This window comes from Asterias rubens, chromosome 19, assembly GCF_902459465.1.
Source record: "Asterias rubens chromosome 19, eAstRub1.3, whole genome shotgun sequence".
In the NCBI taxonomy this organism is placed as follows: Eukaryota; Metazoa; Echinodermata; class Asteroidea; order Forcipulatida; family Asteriidae; genus Asterias; species Asterias rubens.
In genome coordinates, this window is record NC_047080.1 from 127,096 (window position 1) to 146,978 (window position 19,883).

General features: G+C 38.5%; 2 protein-coding genes across 2 annotated transcripts in view; one reads left to right on the top strand and one right to left on the bottom strand.

Annotated features, from left to right (window-relative positions):
* The window catches only part of LOC117303291, a 30,987-nt gene extending 25,183 nt beyond the window's left edge, over positions 1–5,804 (top strand). Inside the window, exons 12-19 of the mRNA XM_033787458.1 lie at positions 1,198–1,328; positions 1,702–1,899; positions 2,116–2,226; positions 2,884–2,994; positions 3,487–3,625; positions 4,060–4,163; positions 4,615–4,689; positions 5,153–5,804. Of these exons, the coding sequence (XP_033643349.1) occupies positions 1,198–1,328; positions 1,702–1,899; positions 2,116–2,226; positions 2,884–2,994; positions 3,487–3,625; positions 4,060–4,163; positions 4,615–4,689; positions 5,153–5,350 (1,067 nt within the window). The 3' untranslated portion in view covers positions 5,351–5,804. The remainder of the gene's footprint in view (positions 1–1,197; positions 1,329–1,701; positions 1,900–2,115; positions 2,227–2,883; positions 2,995–3,486; positions 3,626–4,059; positions 4,164–4,614; positions 4,690–5,152) is intronic.
* Positions 5,805–6,982: 1,178 nt separating this feature from the next.
* Positions 6,983–10,609, bottom strand: LOC117303063. The gene is made up of 2 exons (XM_033787119.1): positions 10,504–10,609; positions 6,983–9,372 (listed from the first exon to the last, which is right to left on the bottom strand). The coding sequence occupies exon 2, from the start codon at positions 9,341–9,343 to the stop codon at positions 7,643–7,645; it is 1,701 nt and encodes a 566-aa protein (XP_033643010.1). The 5' UTR covers positions 9,344–9,372; positions 10,504–10,609; the 3' UTR covers positions 6,983–7,642.
* Positions 10,610–19,883: the final 9,274 nt, after the last annotated feature.

Consider the following 19,883-nt stretch of genomic DNA (forward strand, 5'->3'; position numbering starts at 1 on the left):
TCCACAATAGTTGCCCCAATTGGATTCAAACCTGAGTCCACAGAGATGGAAGGTAGAGACTGAAAACCCAATCCACAGTAGTTGCCCCAATTGGATTCAAACTCGAGTCCACAGAGATGGAAGGTAGAGACTGAAAACCCAATCCACAGTAGTTGCCCCAATTGGATTTAAACCCGAGTCCACAGAGATGGAAGGTAGAGACTGAAAACCCAATCCACAGTAGTTGCCCCAATTGGATTCAAACTCGAGTCCACAGAGATGGAAGGTAGAGACTGAAAACCCAATCCACAATAGTTGCCCCAATTGGATTCAAACCTGAGTCATAGAGATGGAAGGTGAGGTACCGCCCTAAACTGACTGATTCACTGCAACAAGCAAAAGAGTCAACTATAGTGCAACAAACTTGCCAATTAATAATATTAGCAATAAAGTGTATTATTAATAAAGAAAAGTCGCTTTCTGGATGTCAGCAAGTGTTGAGTAGAGGCCACAAAAATGACTTCTTAATATAGTCAGTGGCTGATTTCAAAACATGTTTTAAAGGCAGATGTTATAAAGAGACACGGTTATGACGTCAGTCCATGAATGAGTGTTAATCCATTTGATTTGAGTAGAAGTTGCTGGATCAACAGCTGTAGATCGGGATAATCAGAAACATCCTTTCTTTTCTGTTTTTTAAGAGACTAAGTTCACTTTTATGGGAGTCCTTGGCCTCACTACAAGAATTACTAAATGACATTATTATTAAGTAGGATTTGAAACTTTGCATGTGTAATTCATTTTTGAGTAGTGGTGGTTCTGTATTATTGTTTCATGAAGGAGGTGTTAGACTTGTGATTTTACAAAGTATTGCACTAACTCACAAATAAAGTGCCTCCGGCAACCGACGGTATCGAAACCCCAAGATCTTACAAGATCCTGACATGTTTATGTACATCAACAGATCCCACTCGTCATGCCAAATCAATACGGCATCCTGCTAAAAAGAAACGGAAAGGGAAAATTAATACACAAAAAATATAAATAAGTTGAATATCAACTCCTCGCGTCTTTCATGACTTTCATCTCTTTTTCCTTCCTCGATTCCTGACTCCCATTAAAAAGTGTTGACATAACAACTGGTCCAATTTCCCCACACTCAATCGTCCACCGAATGAGCCTATTTTTTTTCTCCCTTCCCCTTTCTCCCACATGCAGTCACCAATGAGCCCTTGATGTATTTTCGTGTGGCCAACCCCAGAGTGATCAGCGTAAGCTCCAATTACGTCAAGGATAAGCACGGCTCGGAGAAGATTTTGATGACCGTCAAAAACCGCTTATATGGGAAGGTGAGAATTATAACCAAGAAGCAGGGGAAAAAAAAGATCGCGTATATCCTCGTAAACACGGTCCATAGTGGAAACCCGGTGATTGGGACCATGTGTGAGTGTATTAGTTGATTTACTGGAGCTTCAAAAGTTGAAATGGAATATGTCTGTAAACTGGGGGGATGTTGATAGATTTCTTAATGAAATTTCAAGCTCGTTTAGCTTTTGATTCACTTCTGAGATGTTAAACAAGTGTTGTAAAAACACATGGATGTGGCCTGTTTGGATGAAATATTAGTTTCTTTTTTAAATAAAAAGCTGTAGCTCTCCTTTTGTGGGTCGAACCAACTTCGTCTGTAGTCACTAATCCACATTAACCCAATTCCCACTTTAGGGGTCATCTGCCGTAACCTTTAACCTTCCAGAAGCATCCCTTGCGTGCACTCGTACGTCATTCACCCTAACATTCAAGGCAACTTGTCCACCCACGAAGCACCTTCATTACCTGTACGAGCCCCAACTGACACAGCAAGAGTTGTTGTACGGTGCTCCGAAAGACAACAAGGAAAGACCTGTCCTTATTGATATTCCGGTAAGTGGATAATCTTATAATCTGACCAATGGAGAGGGTGCTAAAAATGGAATTATTCTTTTTTCACTGTGTAATTCTGGGTTTTTTATTAAGTATGATGTCATTCCATTGTACATGCCATAATGCAATATTGTCCATATAGCTTCCTTAGCGAAGAGCACTTTCTAAATTGATTGCAAAAACTAAATGTTTGAAGTGGATTATTTTGTTCTTCAGGTTAACTACCGGCCGCCGTCACCTCTTGGTATTTCCATCCCTACTAGTTATAATGTATACAACGCTGACCCTGGTCTCCCAAGACCAAGAGACATCTATCAGATATCCAAGGTACTGCTATCTTTTAAATTATGTCTTGGCCGAGCAGCTACATGTAGGTAGGCCTACATCTAATCTATGTGTTGGTCTTTTGTTTTGTCTGTCTGTCCTACTCGTCTATCCCATCATCAATTCCTTCGAAGCTTTCTTTCAATCTGCTATCATTTCCCATAGTGTGTTTTCTAATCCAGTTTAATTAGGATTGCCTCCGGACCGTTAGTGTCTCGTGTCAAGTTGGATACAGGTAAAGATGTTGTGTTTTTTTTGTGGTTTTTTTCTTCTCCTTTTTTTAAGAGGGGGTGGGGGGTCAAGTGGGATGACTATCCAGTTTCACAGGGGGGGGGTTAGTTCAACTGAAACAGTTACTGATTTATGACCACGAAAACGCAACCCTAAGGATTGATTTCACAATTAAGCACCAGGATTCATCTTTAGATGAGTTGTCAGTATCACCATAGTGATGTGTATTGTGACAATTCACTTTCCTTAGCTACTAGGCTTGATACACAGCTTAAGATTGGTCGTAGCTCGTTGTAAAAACCAACACTACTCAGAAGAGATTTTCAAAGGGCGTTAACGCAAACCTAAACTACTTAAGTCTCATCTTGTAAACCTCATAAGCTCAGAGACTGAAGGACTAAACTAATGAGTGCTTATTTATCTTGGTAGGACACTGGTGTGTACAAGCAATGCCACGGCAAAGCCAGTAGAGCAGACTGTGGCTGCACTGATGCTATGAAGCTATCCTCATTAGAGAGATACACTGACTGTAGACAGAGAGTAAGTAGCAACTTAAGCCTTTTACATACTCTGTCTCTCATCCCTAGTGAATGCAGCTCTAGAGGCCCCAGGAGGTTTTTTACCCATGGTTACCTGACGTACTCTAACACTATCCCACCTAGGTATGGCTCCTTGTTTCTAGAATACCACCAGGCGTGTACCACTTACCCCTTCTGTTTTATGAAGAAATGGTACCTAAAATGTAAAACAAAAAGAGTAACCCAAAGTGATGATTTTTAAATGCTGTGGCCATTAGGCCAAATTGTTGCAAGCAAGCAAGCAAGACGATATTTTCTCAGGGCTGGATTTCAAATAGTGCTAGGGTTCACCTTAAGATGTGTTGTAAGTATCACCACAATGATTTGGACATCACACCTTGCTTAGCAAGTAAGGGTGAAACACAGCCTAAGATTAATCTTAACCCTCTTGAGTGATAAGGACCAATTTGGTAGCAATAACATTCTTTGTGTGTGGATATATCATAATATTTAGGCATATAGGCTGTTGCATCCAGGCAAACTGGCCCTGAAGTTCCACATCGTAGAAGATGAGAAGAAAACTGTGGAGTTAGGAGAACCCTATGTCATCACGCTGAATGAGGTCAATGGACGAGCTGACTACATAGTGGAAGGTAAGTGTCATGACCGGGATTCAAACCTACATCTCAGTGACTTTAACCACCACAACTTGAATTTGATGCTCTAAACCACTCGGCCATGACACCCTACAATAGTGTCCTCAAACTAACTTATTGCCATTGACTTATTTGTTTAAAGTTTTTTTAGAGAGAGATGCCACCTACTCCTGGGGCTGAAACAGGGTTACCCCTTTTATAGTCCGTAAGAATAGAGGCATAGCATAGGCTATCATCCCTGAGGAGCCTGGCTGGTAGAGCAGAACGCACTACCTGCCCAACAATTATGAAGCAATTATGGCTCATGATAGGGATTCGAACCAACACTCTGCTGCTAACAAAACAAGAGCTTGGGTCTGGTGAACTAGACCTTTCAGCCATAGCACACCGTTTTATTTATTGTTTGTTTGTCTGTTGTTTTGTATTTCCAGGTGAATCCAACCCAAGCCTGGATAAGATTAGTTCTGATTTGACGTCAGTGATTCTTAATGAGAGCCAGCTTATTAATCCCAGTACAGTCAAGCTGATACTCACTGTAAGTCAGCAGAACAAGTCGATCAAACAGTCAGCTGTTTTGGGTATTGTACTTTATTCTTGTGTATGGGATTTAGGGAAATTATTTACTGGAGGGCAGGGCAGGGGCATGACTAGACCTATAGACACAGGGGCATAACTGCCAGGATCGGGCACATATCTCACAGCCTTATAGTCTTCACCAAGGGATGGGCATCAAGAAAGGTGTAGCATACATTAGGGTGATGTGCCACAATCGCAAACGGTGTCATCACCGGTGTATCCCCAATGGTTGTCTTGCGTTGTCCCACCGTTGTACGTAGTCTAAAGAGGGACTTCCATGTTCTCCAGTCCTACCTATGTCCAGGGGGTAGCTGTGCTTTATTTGGGAATGGCAGCTTCTCCTGTACTTTACTCTATTTTGTACTGTTATTACCAAATCCATTTTCAGTAGATGAATGCTTGCTTTTTAGGGTTCAGGGCTGTACCACTTCAGGGCTACAGTCTTCCAAGGATTTTCCTACTGCAGGCTACAGGATGAAGTTCAGGTAAGTACATCTGCAATATAGACTTGTGGACAATTCATTAAATGTTTGTCCTGATGACATTGCGACTCTCTCCTTATTCTTGTGACATTGAACTAATGTTCTCACAACTATGGTCTTAGAGAGCAGTTAGGGAGCCAGTTAGCTACAGAGTGTTTTAAGCTATCACAACATTTACCATTTGTCAACAAGTAGACTCCAAGGATGTAAAACAAGCAACAGTTGCTTAAAAGACGCTTTCTGGATGGTGTTACAAGCCCGGAATTTCATCTTTAATATGGCAATCCCAGTTTATTTATTTATGGAAATTTGTTTAAGAAAATCTCAATGTATACTAGAAATACAAGTCCAACTCTGAATTTTAGAGTGTAACCATGAATTTATGAATTAATTTGACAGAAATAAGTTTCAAACACTGGAGACTGTTCCTTCATATTAACAAAAATAAAATGTTGTTTTGGTTTAGGTTTACATTGACTTGGCACCGCTGCCTAACCCTACCCAGATGATAGTGATAGCTGTAACCAGTGTAGTGATAGGTGGGGTGTTGTTCTCAGTCTATTTGTATTACCTCCACTCACATCATCGGACTCGTATCAGGAAGATTGGATCAAAGTGTATGGATCCCCATGGCCCAGAGGAGCATATGCACGCTACCAAGTAGACAGCCTCTACATTCAAGACAAAGTATCCTGTCTACTAAAGTGAAGGTAACGCTTCTCAATACACTCTTTTGGTTGGAAGCCTATAGGAGCTTTCAATAATATAAAGCATTTTACTTCAAAAGTAACGCTTCTCAGGTTGTATATTCCAAGTACTGATTATTGTTCCTCGTGATATTTCCTCTGCTTTTTTTTCTATATGTATTGTTCAATCCAGGTTTAATTCCAAACAGTCTGGCCCCTTTTTGTGAAATGATAATAAGTACTCATGGATGTGTTTTGTCTACAGGGAACATGACCAAATTTTAATATGATAAGTGTAAGTTGTTCCAATCATAATTGATGAGTTTGATCTAAATTTGGATTTTTAAAAGTTTTACAATTGATTGTTGAAGTTGACATTCCAGTTAAACAAATGTTGTGCAATTCAGATTTATGTAATTGGGGGGGGGGTGGAAGTAAGTATTTGTTTCAGATATCTCACTGAATTCTTGGTCTTTTGAAGTGGGGTAAAAATAAATCCATATCGTTGATAATTTACATTTTTGTGAAAAAGATGTTAGCAGGAAAAGATATAAATGTGTATGTTGTCTGAAACAATACGTTTTTCCAAAGAATTGTCTTAGATTCCTATTTCTTGCCAGTTTTGAATCAATTTTAAACATTTTACATTGTTGTTATTTATTATACAGAGACCCAAGTTGTTTAAATACAAGTATTCTGAGATGCCTTATTTGTAAATTTCGTCCAACGTGTTAAAATTTAAATTGTTTATGAACTACTTTGAAAAAGGTGAGCATAAAAAGAGAGGTCATTTACAAATGCTCTACTTTTTATAATTGTGGGGTGTTTTTTTTATAAAAGTGCATTCATTAACACTGAAATAAATAAGTAATAGATCTTGTTTGCAAATGCTCTTCCTTGGTTTCTTTTAATTGTGGTCATTTCTCATTTTCCAATTGTTCTTTTTTTATCTTACAAGTCCACATCTAGAGGAATCACTGTGCTCCTCCCCCTCCCCACATCATCTGTCTATGGAATATGACATGACCATTTAAATAGCTGCTCACAACATGGCGCCTGTGAGCGTCTGTGTGCGTGTACATGTGTGTGCATCACAAAGAAATCAAACAGGGAACAGTGCGTGCTTCATTGGTGTACGCACATACGGCTTGCCCTACTTTACGGCCAATTTCATAGCAACAAAGGGGTAAACTTGATACGGTCTATACATGTAGGTATTATATATGTAGAGGATTGGTAAGGATATAACAAATGTAATCATTTGATTGTAGTCTGAAAGCTTACCGATTATGAAGTGCATATTCAAGAAAACGTATCTTAAAACCTAAACCGAAAATTTTGCATGGTTTTTCACTAATTTCCCTGGACTCAAAACATGAATTTAATCCCAAATTTGCACAGGTTTGCAATTTCATTTCTGCAAGTTGATCACATAAATCATTACACTTTCTGCTATGTCTGCTACCATTTTGTCAGCTCCACCAATCCTGTACAGTACATTTACCTCTAACAATGACAGTATATCAAATGTACCCCCGTATCATCATACAATCAACCATTCTTACCCCAAACAAAATATTGAAGTATTTGATAAACATATCTTGCTGTGCTCTTTTTACACAATTGCCTGACTTTTTATTTGGCAGTAATTACATTTAACAAGCTTTTCAAATAGCAAATTCCCCTTTTTTCAAACAAATTTTATAACATAACTCATGGAAAGCACACCAAAACCCTAAGCGATTTTTACAGACAGACTCACAATACAAACTTATATCAAAATATGATTACAAAAGGAGTTTTAGGCGAGCAATTAAATCCATACCAAATGATCAAACATGGAAGAAGTCTTTGTTCATTGGACTTTTTCCCACAGGAGCAAGCTAAGTTTTGTAGCACTACTACCATAGCCCCATATACAATGCCAATACTCTGGCCTCCCTCCACTTATTGTACCTTCAAGAGATGAAATTATTTTTCAAATAGAAAATCATTTTTAAAAATAGAAAACAACATTTTTGTGCAGCGATTTTTCCCCAGTTGTCACTAATCTCAGCTCATTTAGAAATGTTTGAGCTCAATTTGGCGTTGTTTTATGAAAAATTTCACAGGTTAGCAGGAGAGGTTTGCCTGTGCACATGCATACTCCACGTTATTAGACACTCTTCGCTTACAATGCTAACACAGAAATTTGGCGCTTGCCCTTTAGCATGGTGATTGCTAGCACAGAATTTGGTGGCCAGCAGAGCAATGAAAGTGTAAAAGACTATCTACAAAATACTGACTGATGGTCCATCTGTTCCTTGTGCACTCTCCTCGACAACTTGCACAACAAGAATGTTAGTATTGGTGATCCCCTGGTCCGCACCAGTCTCTGTTTCGCTAGAGTTAATTGTCTCTGATTCCTTTTCTTTATCTCCATCTTCCTCCATTGATTCTTCTGTGTCACCTCCCCCTTGCCTCCTCCCAACACCAGAGGGTGGTTTCCAAGTTGCATCCGTGTCTTCTCTGTCATCTTCAACCTCTTGGGCTTCTTCGTCAAGATCTGGATCACTGGCCACACACACTTCAACTATTTTTCTTGGTCGACCCCTCTTCCTAGGAGTACCCTTTCTCCGACTGACTTGTCTCTGGGGCCTCGGTAGAGGAATTGGTGCAGCCGCCCGTCGTCCTTTTGGCCTGATCAGCAACGATTTCCGCTTATTTCGCCATAGAAAATCTACATCCTTAGCACGGGGGTCTTCGCAATCAAACAGAGCATCTTTTAGCATGTAAAATAAAACATCCACCTTGTCTTCCGTGCCCGCTGCGCACATGTTCTCCACAAACTCTGTTAGTTCTTCTGTTCTACTTGTGGCCACTCTCTGTGTGACAAACCTCAAGGACTTCTTCTTTCGAGGAGGAAACTTGTCGGTGTTTTCTACCGATTCCTGCTGCTCTGATTCGTCCTCATCACTCGAGTCCGACTGGTCTGTTTTGCCGCTGTACGGACATTCCTTTTCATGTTTGTTTATTTCAAATGGTGTTAGTTTCATTTCGCATCCTTTGCTGGCAAAAGAACAAGGGGCGTCTAGGAGCAGGTACAGGTGTTTCAGTTGTTCGGAAGCATCAGAAAGTTCCACGATCACCTCCTCACATTTGGGACACACATTACCAAAGTTTAACCAATCACTGATGCAGGTCTCACAGAAGACGTGCTTACACTCGGTCGTCACTGGTTTTAGTGGGAGACGTTTGCAGAGTGAACAGGTCAGGAAAGTGGACGCAAAGTTTTTCTGTCTAAAACGACTGACGTCGACACTGTAACGAGTCTTGTCTTCTTTGATACCACGAGCTTTGAACCTGCGGATCATGTTGAGGTAGACGTACTTAGTAAAGCCTTCTTGTTCATCAGGTCTGTCCATCACCTCGTCTGCGTTATCGATGGTAACTTCTTCCCCAATGGCCCCCTGGATAGCTTGAAGAAGGACTTGAGCTCTGTCCGATTCATGTGACGCTCCTAGCTCATCAAGGCTTCCTTTACTCTGTGCTGAAGCGTTGCCAACTACCCCATCGCCCTCCTCAGGACCAGCATCTTGTCTCGGTGCCTTGGAGAGTGAGACCTCTAACAAATCCATCGAGAGTTTCCTCTTGGGCAGCAAGCCAGAGGCTCGGTCACAAACATCGCACTCCTCACTGTGTCTCTTGAAAGTGTACAATGCTGGGAGAGATGGCAAGCGTGCCTTACCAATCTTTGACTTTGGGACCTTCTTTAGATAAGGCTGGAGGGTCACGCGACAATTCTGGCAGACCATCTGTGGATGAATGGCAGGGTCATCCTTACTGGTGTCGAGGGAATACAGCTCATGGAGTAGATCATTGTAGTTATCTAAGCAGTACTGTAACTTCTCTCCAGCTTGGCCGCAGACACGGCAAAGCGTCCATAGCTTAAAGATATGCCTCTCCTCAGCTTCAATCCGGTTGAAGTCCATTGATGATTTTGGTAAATAGAAACTTGGATCTGGAAAATAAGTTGAGAACAAACTGGTTACAATTCAATATGACAACAAGATTTGTTTGGTATTCTCTGCTTGACAAAAACAAGTTGTACTTCTGAGAATGACTTTTCAACAAACTTAATACCTTGGAATCACAGTTTTGATTAGTGTTTACTCAATATTTTTTATACAGCTTTCAAAATGTCGAGAAGCAATTTTGTTTTCCGCAACGGGACCTCCATAATTTAAAATGCCATTAACTGTTTTTAATTTAAAGGAACATTACAGAATTTTAAAGAAAAACACTATTAGTACTTAGAAAGATCACACACACAGATTAACAATAACATGATGAAAGTACACTCAAATTTTCACAGGTTTGTCATTGTATGTATTTGATCATGGAGGAATTCCTCCATGATTTGATATACACCAAGTGAGAAGACTGGTTTTTGACAATTACCAATAGTGTCCAGTGTCTTAAACTTACACAACACTTGTTTAACATAAATAATAGGCCTAATTAATAAAAAGTGTTATTCTTTAAAAGGATAACTTTCCGTACGGCGCCACCACTTTTTCGCTCATTTTTACAAAAAGGGATATATCAATCAGGTAAATAAGTTCCTATATTATTTTATATCGAATGAAAAAGTGGTGGCGCCATACGGAAACTTTTCCCTTTTAAAACCTAAAATAAAAATTTTGATAACTTTCCGTATGGCGCCACCACTTTTTCACTCATTTTTACAAAAAGGGATATCTCATTGAGGTAAATTAGATACTATATTATTTCATATCGAATGAAAAAGTGGTGGCGCCATACGGAAACTTTTCCAAAAATTTAATAGAAAACTTGAAAGGTCTGCCATGGCTGCCCAAATACATCCCTCCTAAACACGCATTACGGTCATACACGAATGAACTGTCAACAACAACAATCAACGAATCAACAATGCAGGACTTGTGGAAGTTTAGAAAATAGAAGTCGCTCTAACCAACTTGAACTACTCTTATTTCTGAACCCGGCCATAGCCACAGTTAGTTTAGTCGAGCAAGGAACTAATCCGGCATTTTGGGGCTTATTCTACGCTTTGAATGACAATGTTGCGGCTTTACCTTAATCCAATAAATACTACAATTGTTATACTCACTTTTAGCGGTAAACGCAGCGTTGAATGTACAAGAATGATCAATTAACTATAATAAATTGGATCACATCTTCCTATTCCTCCGGACGAAGAATGGCGGACTAACGCTACAAAGGGTCATAGGTTAATTACATTAACGGAGCTCAACCTTGAGGGCGCTGTGCACGGCTTGTACTAGTTCTAGTTATAAGTGGCATCATTTTAAAGTCAATTGTTCCACGGAGCAATCCCCTTGCTATTATCTCAATTTTTGTTGCAAAAATTTGATAAAAATGCTTGAGTTAATTTACCCCTGCGATTTTTTATTGCGTTTTGGCCAAAATATGATACAAAAATAACCCCTTGCAATTTGTTCAAGCTTTCGCTCAAATTTTATGAATACCCCTTTCAATTTTGGGCCCTAGTGATTTTTTTTTGTGTAGGACCCAAATTGGATAAAAATGCTGGACTTAACCCCTTGTGATTTTTTTTCAGTGTAGGGCCCAGATTGGATAAGAATGCTGGACTTAACCCCTTGTGATTTTTTCAGTTTAGGGCCCAAATTGGATAAAAATGCTGGACTTACCCTTGTAAAAAAAATTGTTTTCTAAAGTTTGGGGCTCAAAGTTAAGAAAAATGCTGGACTATACCCCTCATTCGTTTTCCTATTCAATGTTTGTCAATATGCTGATCCATTTTGATTTTTGAAATAAAAATAGGACAACATCTTGTTACTATACAAAACAACAATACAAAAAGGGCATTTATATACTGCTGTTTCATTTATATCACAGCGGTTGAGAAGCACTTGAGAAAAAAAAGTGAAACTGAGGAAAGGGAAACAATGAACACGAAACAAGAGCTATCATTGGGTGAAAAGGTGATATTTGAGGCCTTTCTTGAACATCTGAAGTGCTGTTGCTGAGCACAGAATATGTGTCGGGAGACTACTCCATGATTGGGAGCCGCAAATGAAAATGACTTATCAGCAGCAGATTGTAGAGTGCGTTGGGAAACTTTGTGTTCAGTAAGTCTGGTTTTATCTGCAGATGAACATAAGCCAGTGCGTGTAATGAGTAAAGCGACAGACTGGACTTATTAACTGGACCTTCCCCTCGTGATTGTCCTCAAAAATTTGATAAACGCTGGACTTACCTCGTGTGATTTTTGTTTTCAATTTAACACAACAAGAAACTCCCATTTACCAGCTGTTTAGGCCTCAATAAAGTAGTTTTACATTCACCCCGGGAACCCACTTCCTAAAGACCAGTGATCTTGACCCACATACCTACTGCTCTGTTGATATATAACCGAAATGCTTAAGAACAGAGAGAAGTCCTCCTTTTTGATTGTTTTCTCAAGATTATTTTGGCAAGTTTTGTTGACTCGAAACACTGCTTCCGCGAATCACACATCAACCTCAAATTCCGTCTATATTGGCGTGTTTAATTTTGTGTTGTATTATTAATATTATTGTTTAGGTATTTATTATTCTATGGCGTTAGTAACTGGTGCCGCAGCTAGTCCAAGAACGTGTTGGACTGGGAGCTACGGGACCCGGGTTCAATTCCCGCGTGTGTTTTTTTTCTTTTTCGCTTGGACGCAGTGAGTGAATTATTTAAGTAGTATAAAAAACATCTCCAAACACCAGCGGACACTGTGGCGACACGGTGTACTGGATAGTTCCATTGTGCGTGCAATCCAGAGCTGGGACACCGGTTCGAATCCTACCCGTACCAAGAGGGACATGACTTTTACTGCTTGCACCAGTAATGGATTGGGGTCCGTCATGTCTATCCCCAAATTAGGTGTGGATGATTTACCGTGTGGGAGAGTAAAGGAGGGACCGGGACTGCAAATCCCTGAAGGGTTCTAATGGGTGATCACCACGCTGGTTTCGGCCAGACTTTGAGTCCCCTGAAAGCCTGGTCGTCACTCTGACTAACTCTTTGCACAAAAAATTAATTTACTTTAACTTTATTTAACTTTAACAACTATATACCAAAGTATTTTTAACCAAAACAAAGTTTGGCAAGTAGGCCTACATTTGCTTTTTCAAGCAAAGTTAACAAGGCTATAGCCTTGTGAACCTTTTTCAAGCAAAATTTGACAAGTTCACAAGGAATATAGCCTTGTGAACCCTTTTCAAGCAAAATTGTACAAGTTCACAAGGCTATATAGCCTTGTGAACCCTTTTCAGCAAAATTTGTCAAGTTCACAAGGCTATATAGCCTTCCGAACCTTTTCAAGCAAAATTTGACAAGTTCACAAGGCCTTATAGACTTTTTAAAGCAAATTTTGACAAGTTCACAAGGCTATAGCCTTGTGAACCCTTTTCAGCAAAATTTGACAAGTTCACAAGGCTATAGCCTTGTGAACCTTTTTCTAGCAAATTTTTGCAAGTTCACAAGGCTATAGCCTTGTGAACCTTTTTCAAGCAACATTTGACAAGTTCACAAGGCTATAGTCTTGTGAACCTTTTTCAAGCAAAATTTGACAAATTCACAAGGTGATAGCCTTATAGACTTTTCCAAACAAAATTTGACAAGTTCACAAGGCTATAACCTTATAGACTTTTTCAAGCAAAATTTTACAAGTTCACAAGGCTATAGCCTTGTGAACCTTTTTAAAGCAAATTTTGGCAAGTTCACAAGGCTATAGCCTTGTGAACCTTTTTCAAGCAAATTTTGGCAAGTTCACAAGGCTATAGCCTTGTGAACCTTTTTCAAGCAAAATTTGACAAGTTCACAAGGCTATTATAGCCTTGTGAACCCTTTTCAGCAAAATTTTACAAGTTCACAAGGCTATAGTCTTGTGAACCTTTTTCAAGCAAAATTTGACAAGTTCACAAGGCTATAGCCTTGTGAACCCTTTTCAGCAAAATTTTACAAGTTCACAAGGCTATAGTCTTGTGAACCTTTTTCAAGCAAAATTTGACAAATTCACAAGGCTATAGCCTTGTGAACCTTTTTCAAGCAAAATTTGACAAATTCACAAGGTGATAGCCTTATCGACTTTTCCAAACAAAATTTGACAAGTTCACAAGGCTATAACCTTATAGACTTTTTCAAGCAAAATTTTACAAGTTCACAAGGCTATAGTCTTGTGAACCTTTTTCAAGCAAAATTTGACAAGTTCACAAGGCTATAAGCCTTGTGAACCCTTTTCAGCAAAATTTTACAAGTTCACAAGGCTATAGTCTTGTGAACCTTTTTCAAGCAAAATTTGACAAATTCACAAGGCTATAGCCTTGTGAACCTTTTTCAAGCAAAATTTGACAAATTCACAAGGTGATAGCCTTATAGACTTTTTCAAGCAAAATTTTACAAGTTCACAAGGCTATAGCCTTGTGAACCTTTTTAAAGCAAATTTTGGTAAGTTCACAAGGCTATAGCCTTGTGAACCTTTTTCAAGCAAATTTTGGCAAGTTCACAAGGCTTGTGAACCTTTTTCAAGCAAAATTTGACAAGTTCACAAGGCTATAGTCTTGTGAACCTTTTTCAAGCAAAATTGACAAATTCACAAGGCTATAGCCTTGTGAACCTTTTTCAAGCAAAATTTGACAAATTCACAAAGCTATAGCCTTGTGAACCTTTTTCAAGCAAAATTTGACAAATTCACAAGGCTATAGCCTTATAGACTTTTTAAAGCAAAATTTGACAAGTTCACAAGGCTATAGCCTTGTGAACCTTTTTAAAGCAAATTTTGGCAAGTTCACAAGGCTATAGCCTTGTGAACCTTTTTCAAGCAAATTTGGCAAGTTCACAAGGCTATTTATAGCCTTGTGAACCTTTTTCAAGCAAAATTTGACAAATTCACAAGGCTATAGCCTTGTGAACCCTTTTCAGCAAAATTTTACAAGTTCACAAGGCTATAGTCTTGTGAACCTTTTTCAAGCAAAATTTGACAAGTTCACAAGGCTATAGCCTTGTGAACCCTTTTCAGCAAAATTTTACAAGTTCACAAGGCTATAGTCTTGTGAACCTTTTTCAAGCAAAATTTGACAAATTCACAAGGCTATAGCCTTGTGAACCTTTTTCAAGCAAAATTTGATAAATTCACAAGGTGATAGCCTTATAGACTTTTCCAAACAAAATTTGACAAGTTCACAAGGCTATAACCTTATAGACTTTTTCAAGCAAAATTTTACAAGTTCACAAGGCTATAGTCTTGTGAACCTTTTTCAAGCAAAATTTGACAAGTTCACAAGGCTATAGCCTTGTGAACCCTTTTCAGCAAAATTTTACAAGTTCACAAGGCTATAGTCTTGTGAACCTTTTTCAAGCAAAATTTGACAAATTCACAAGGCTATAGCCTTGTGAACCTTTTTCAAGCAAAATTTGACAAATTCACAAGGTGATAGCCTTATAGACTTTTCCAAACAAAATTTGACAAGTTCACAAGGCTATAACCTTATAGACTTTTTCAAGCAAAATTTTACAAGTTCACAAGGCTATAGCCTTGTGAACCTTTTTCAAGCAAATTTTTGCAAGTTCACAAGGCTATAGCCTTGTGAACCTTTTTCAAGCAATTTTGGCAAGTTCACAAGGCTTGTGAACCTTTTTCAAGCAAAATTTGACAAGTTCACAAGGCTATAGTCTTGTGAACCTTTTTCAAGCAAAATTTGACAAATTCACAAGGCTATAGCCTTGTGAACCTTTTTCAAGCAAAATTTTACAAGTTCACAAGGCTATAGTCTTGTGAACCTTTTTCAAGCAAAATTTGACAAATTCACAAGGCTATATATAGCCTTGTGAACCCTTTTCAGCAAAATTTTACAAGTTCACAAGGCTATAGCCTTGTGAACCTTTTTCAAGCAAAATTTGACAAATTCACAAGGTGATAGCCTTATAGACTTTTCCAAACAAAATTTGACAAGTTCACAAGGCTATAGTCTTGTGAACCTTTTTCAAGCAAAATTTGGCAAGTTCACAAGGCTATAGTCTTGTGAACCTTTTTCAAGCAAAATTTGACAAATTCACAAGGCTATAGCCTTGTGAACCTTTTTCAAGCAAAATTTGACAAATTCACAAGGCTATATAGCCTTATAGACTTTTCCAAACAAAATTTGACAAGTTCACAAGGCTATAACCTTATAGACTTTTTCAAGCAAAATTTTACAAGTTCACAAGGCTTGTGAACCTTTTTCAAGCAAATTTTGGCAAGTTCACAAGGCTTGTGAACCTTTTTCAAGCAAAATTTGACAAGTTCACAAGGCTATAGTCTTGTGAACCTTTTTCAAGCAAAATTTGACAAATTCACAAGGCTATATACCTTATAGACTTTTTCAAGCAAAATTTGACAAGTTCACAAGGCTTTATAGACTTTTCAAACAAATTTTGACAAGTTCACAAGGCTATAACCTTATAGACTTTTTCAAGCAAAACCTTTTTCAAAGTGCTTTAAAAAGTCTATAAGGCAAATTGAACTTGTTAACTTGTCAAATTCTGCCCGAAAAAAGAACTTGTCAAATTTTGCTTGAAAAAGTCTATAAGACCATATAGCCTTGTCTATAAGGCCTTGTGAACTTGTCAAATTTTGCTTGAAAAAGTCTTGTGTAGGCCTACTTGTCAAACTTTGTTTTGGTTAAAAATACTTTGGTATATAGTTGTTAAAGTAAATTTGTGCAAAGAGTTAGTCAGAGTGACGACCAGGCTTTCAGGGGACTCAAAGTCTGGCCGAAACCAGCGTGGTGATCACCCATTAGAACCCTTCAGGGATTTGCAGTCCCGGTCCCTCCTTTACTCTCCCACACGGTAAATCATCCACACCTAATTTGGGGATAGACATGACGGACCCCAATCCATTACTGGTGCAAGCAGTAAAAGTCATGTCCCTCTTGGTACGGGTAGGATTCGAACCGGTGTCCCAGCTCTGGATTGCACGCACAATGGAACTATCCAGTACACCGTGTCGCCACAGTGTCCGCTGGTGTTTGGAGATGATTTTTTATACTACTTAAATAATTCACTCACTGCGTCCAAGCGAAAAAGAAAAAAACACACGCGGGAATTGAACCCGGGTCCCGTAGCTCCCAGTCCAACACGTTCTTGGACTAGCTGCGGCACCAGTTACTAACGCCATAGAATAATAAATACCTAAACAATAATATTAATAATACAACACAAAATTAAACACGCCAATATAGACGGAATTTGAGGTTGATGTGTGATTCGCGGAAGCAGTGTTTCGAGTCAACAAAACTTGCCAAAATAATCTTGAGAAAACAATTAAAAAGGAGGACTTCTCTCTGTTCTTAAGCATTTCGGTTATATATCACCAGAGCAGTACGTATGTGGGTCAAGATCACTGGTCTTTAGGAAGTGGGTTCCCGGGGGGAATGTACAACTACTTTATTGAGGCCTAAACAGCTGATAACAGTGAGTAGAATTTGTCACAGATTTTGGTAAATAATTGGAGTTTCTTGTTGTGTTAAATTGAAAACAAAAATCACACGAGGTAAGTCCAGCGTTTATCCAATTTTTTAGGACAATCACGAGGGGAAAGTCCAGCATTTTGATAAAATGTTGTCCAATTACTATTAGGCTATTCCGAAACGGGTCAACCAACGGGACGAATATTGAATAAGAAAAAAATCCAAGAGTTAAGTCCGTTATTTTATAGCAATTTTTTGCCAAAAGTAAAATACCACAAGGCTTTCACTTTCTGACCATGTTTGTCATTTTTGGGGGGCAAAAATGTAACACAAATCTCCACGGGGAAGTCCAGCATTTTTACCCAACTTGGGGCAACAAAATGGAAAAAATCTCAACCGGTTGGCGTCCACAAATTCTATCAAAATTTAGCACAATTTAGAAAAGAATTTGAAGGGGGTAGGCTCAAAGGTTCGGAGTTTAATCGACACTTTTAATCCATAATTTGTACTAACATTTCAAAATTTATGCTGCAGTCTGAAGACAACACCCACACGTGGGAACAAACAGATGAAATAAACAAAACATACACTTCTTTTTGTAAACATCCACATTGAAATTATCTTTAATACAATGTACAGTCGAATCATCGTCATCATCACTTTTATACCCATACAGGCAAATAATGGTACAGCAACATTTGTCTAAAGTGAAGTTTGAGTCATCACAGGTATATCCAAACAAGTCTCACCTCTAGTTTTATTTAGAGGCAAAGAGCAGTTTAGGTTTACAATTGTTAGAGAGACACTAGGAAACAGTATATAGTAGTACATGTAAGTTTAGCTATTAAAATTTTGCTTGAAAAAGTCTATATAGCCTTGTGAACTTGTCAAATTTTGCTTGAAAAAGGTTCACAAGACTATAGCCTTGTGAACTTGTAAAATGTTGCTGAAAAGGGTTCACAAGGCTATAGCCTTGTGAACTTGCCAAATTTTGCTTGAAAAAGGTTCACAAGGCTATAGCCTTGTGAACTTGTCAAAATTTGCTTTAAAAAGTCTATAAGGCTATAGCCTTGTGAATTAAGGTTCAGAAGACTATAGCCTTGTGAACTTGTCAAATTTTGCTTGAAAAAGGTTCACAAGACTATAGCCTTGTGAACTTGTAAAAATGTGCTTGAAAAAGGTTCAGAAGGCTATAGCCTTGTGAATTTGTCAAATTTTGCTTGAAAAAGGTTCACAAGACTATAGCCTTGTGAACTTGTCAAATTTTGCTTGAAAAAGGTTCAAAAGGCCTTGTGAACTTGTCAAAATTTGTTTGGAAAAGTCTATAAGGCTATAGCCTTGTGAACTTGCCAAAATTTGCTTTAAAAAGGTTCACAAGGCTATAGCCTTGTGAACTTGTAAAATTTTGCTTGAAAAAGTCTATAGCCTTGTGAACTTGTCAAATTTTGTTTGGAAAAGTCTATAAGGCTATAGCCTTGTGAACTTGTCAAATTTTGCTTGAAAAAGGTTCACAAGACTATAGCCTTGTGAACTTGTCAAATTTTGCTTGAAAAAGGTTCACAAGACTATAGCCTTGTGAACTTGTAAAATTTTGCTGAAAAGGGTTCACAAGGCTATAGCCTTGTGAATTTGTCAAATTTTGCTTGAAAAAGGTTCACAAGACTATAGCCTTGTGAACTTGTCAAATTTTGCTTGAAAAAGGTTCAAAAGGCCTTGTGAACTTGTCAAAATTTGTTTGGAAAAGTCTATAAGGCTATAGCCTTGTGAATTTGTCAAATTTTGCTTGAAAAAGGTTCACAAGACTATAGCCTTGTGAATTTGTCAAATTTTGCTTGAAAAAGGTTCACAAGACTATAGCCTTGTGAACTTGTAAAATTTTGCTTGAAAAAGTCTATAAGGTTATAGCCTTGTGAACTTGTCAAATTTTGTTTGGAAAAGTCTATAAGGTTATAGCCTTGTGAATTTGTCAAATTTTGCTTGAAAAAGGTTAACAAGACTATAGCCTTGTGAACTTGTCAAATTTTGCTTGAAAAAGGTTCACAAGACTATAGCCTTGTGAACTTTTAAAATTTTGCTTGAAAAATTCTATAACTTGCCAAAATTTGCTTTAAAAAGTCTATAAGGCTTACAGCCTTGTGAATTTGTCAAATTTTGCTTGAAAAAGGTTCACAAGACTATAGCCTTGTGAACTTGTCAAATTTTGCTTGAAAAAGGTTCACAAGGCTATAGCCTTGTGAACTTGTCAAATTTTGCTTGAAAATGTCTATAAGGCCTTGTGAACTTGTCAAATTTTGCTTGAAAAGGTTCGGAAGGCTATAGCCTTGTTAACTTTGCTTGAAAAAGCAAATGTAGGCCTACTTGCCAAACTTTGTTTTGGTTAAAAATAATTTGGTATATAGTTGTTAAAGTTAAATAAAGTTAAAGTAAATTAATTTTTTGTGCAAAGAGTTAGTCAGAGTGACGACCAGGCTTTCAGGGGACTCAAAGTCTGGCCGAAACCAGCGTGGTGATCACCCATTAGAACCCTTCAGGGATTTGCAGTCCCGGTCCCTCCTTTACTCTCCCACACGGTAAATCATCCACACCTAATTTGGGGATAGACATGACGGACCCCAATCCATTACTGGTGCAAGCAGTAAAAGTCATGTCCCTCTTGGTACGGGTAGGATTCGAACCGGTGTCCCAGCTCTGGATTGCACGCACAATGGAACTATCCAGTACACCGTGTCGCCACAGTGTCCGCTGGTGTTTGGAGATGATTTTTATACTACTTAAATAATTCACTCACTGCGTCCAAGCGAAAAAGAAAAAAACACACGCGGGAATTGAACCCGGGTCCCGTAGCTCCCAGTCCAACACGTTCTTGGACTAGCTACGGCACCAGTTACTCACGCCATAGAATAATAAATACCTAAACAATAATATTAATAATACAACACAAAATTAAATACGCGAATATAGACGGAATTTGAGGTTGATGTGTGATTCGCGGAAGCAGTGTTTCGAGTCAACAAAACTTGCCAAAATA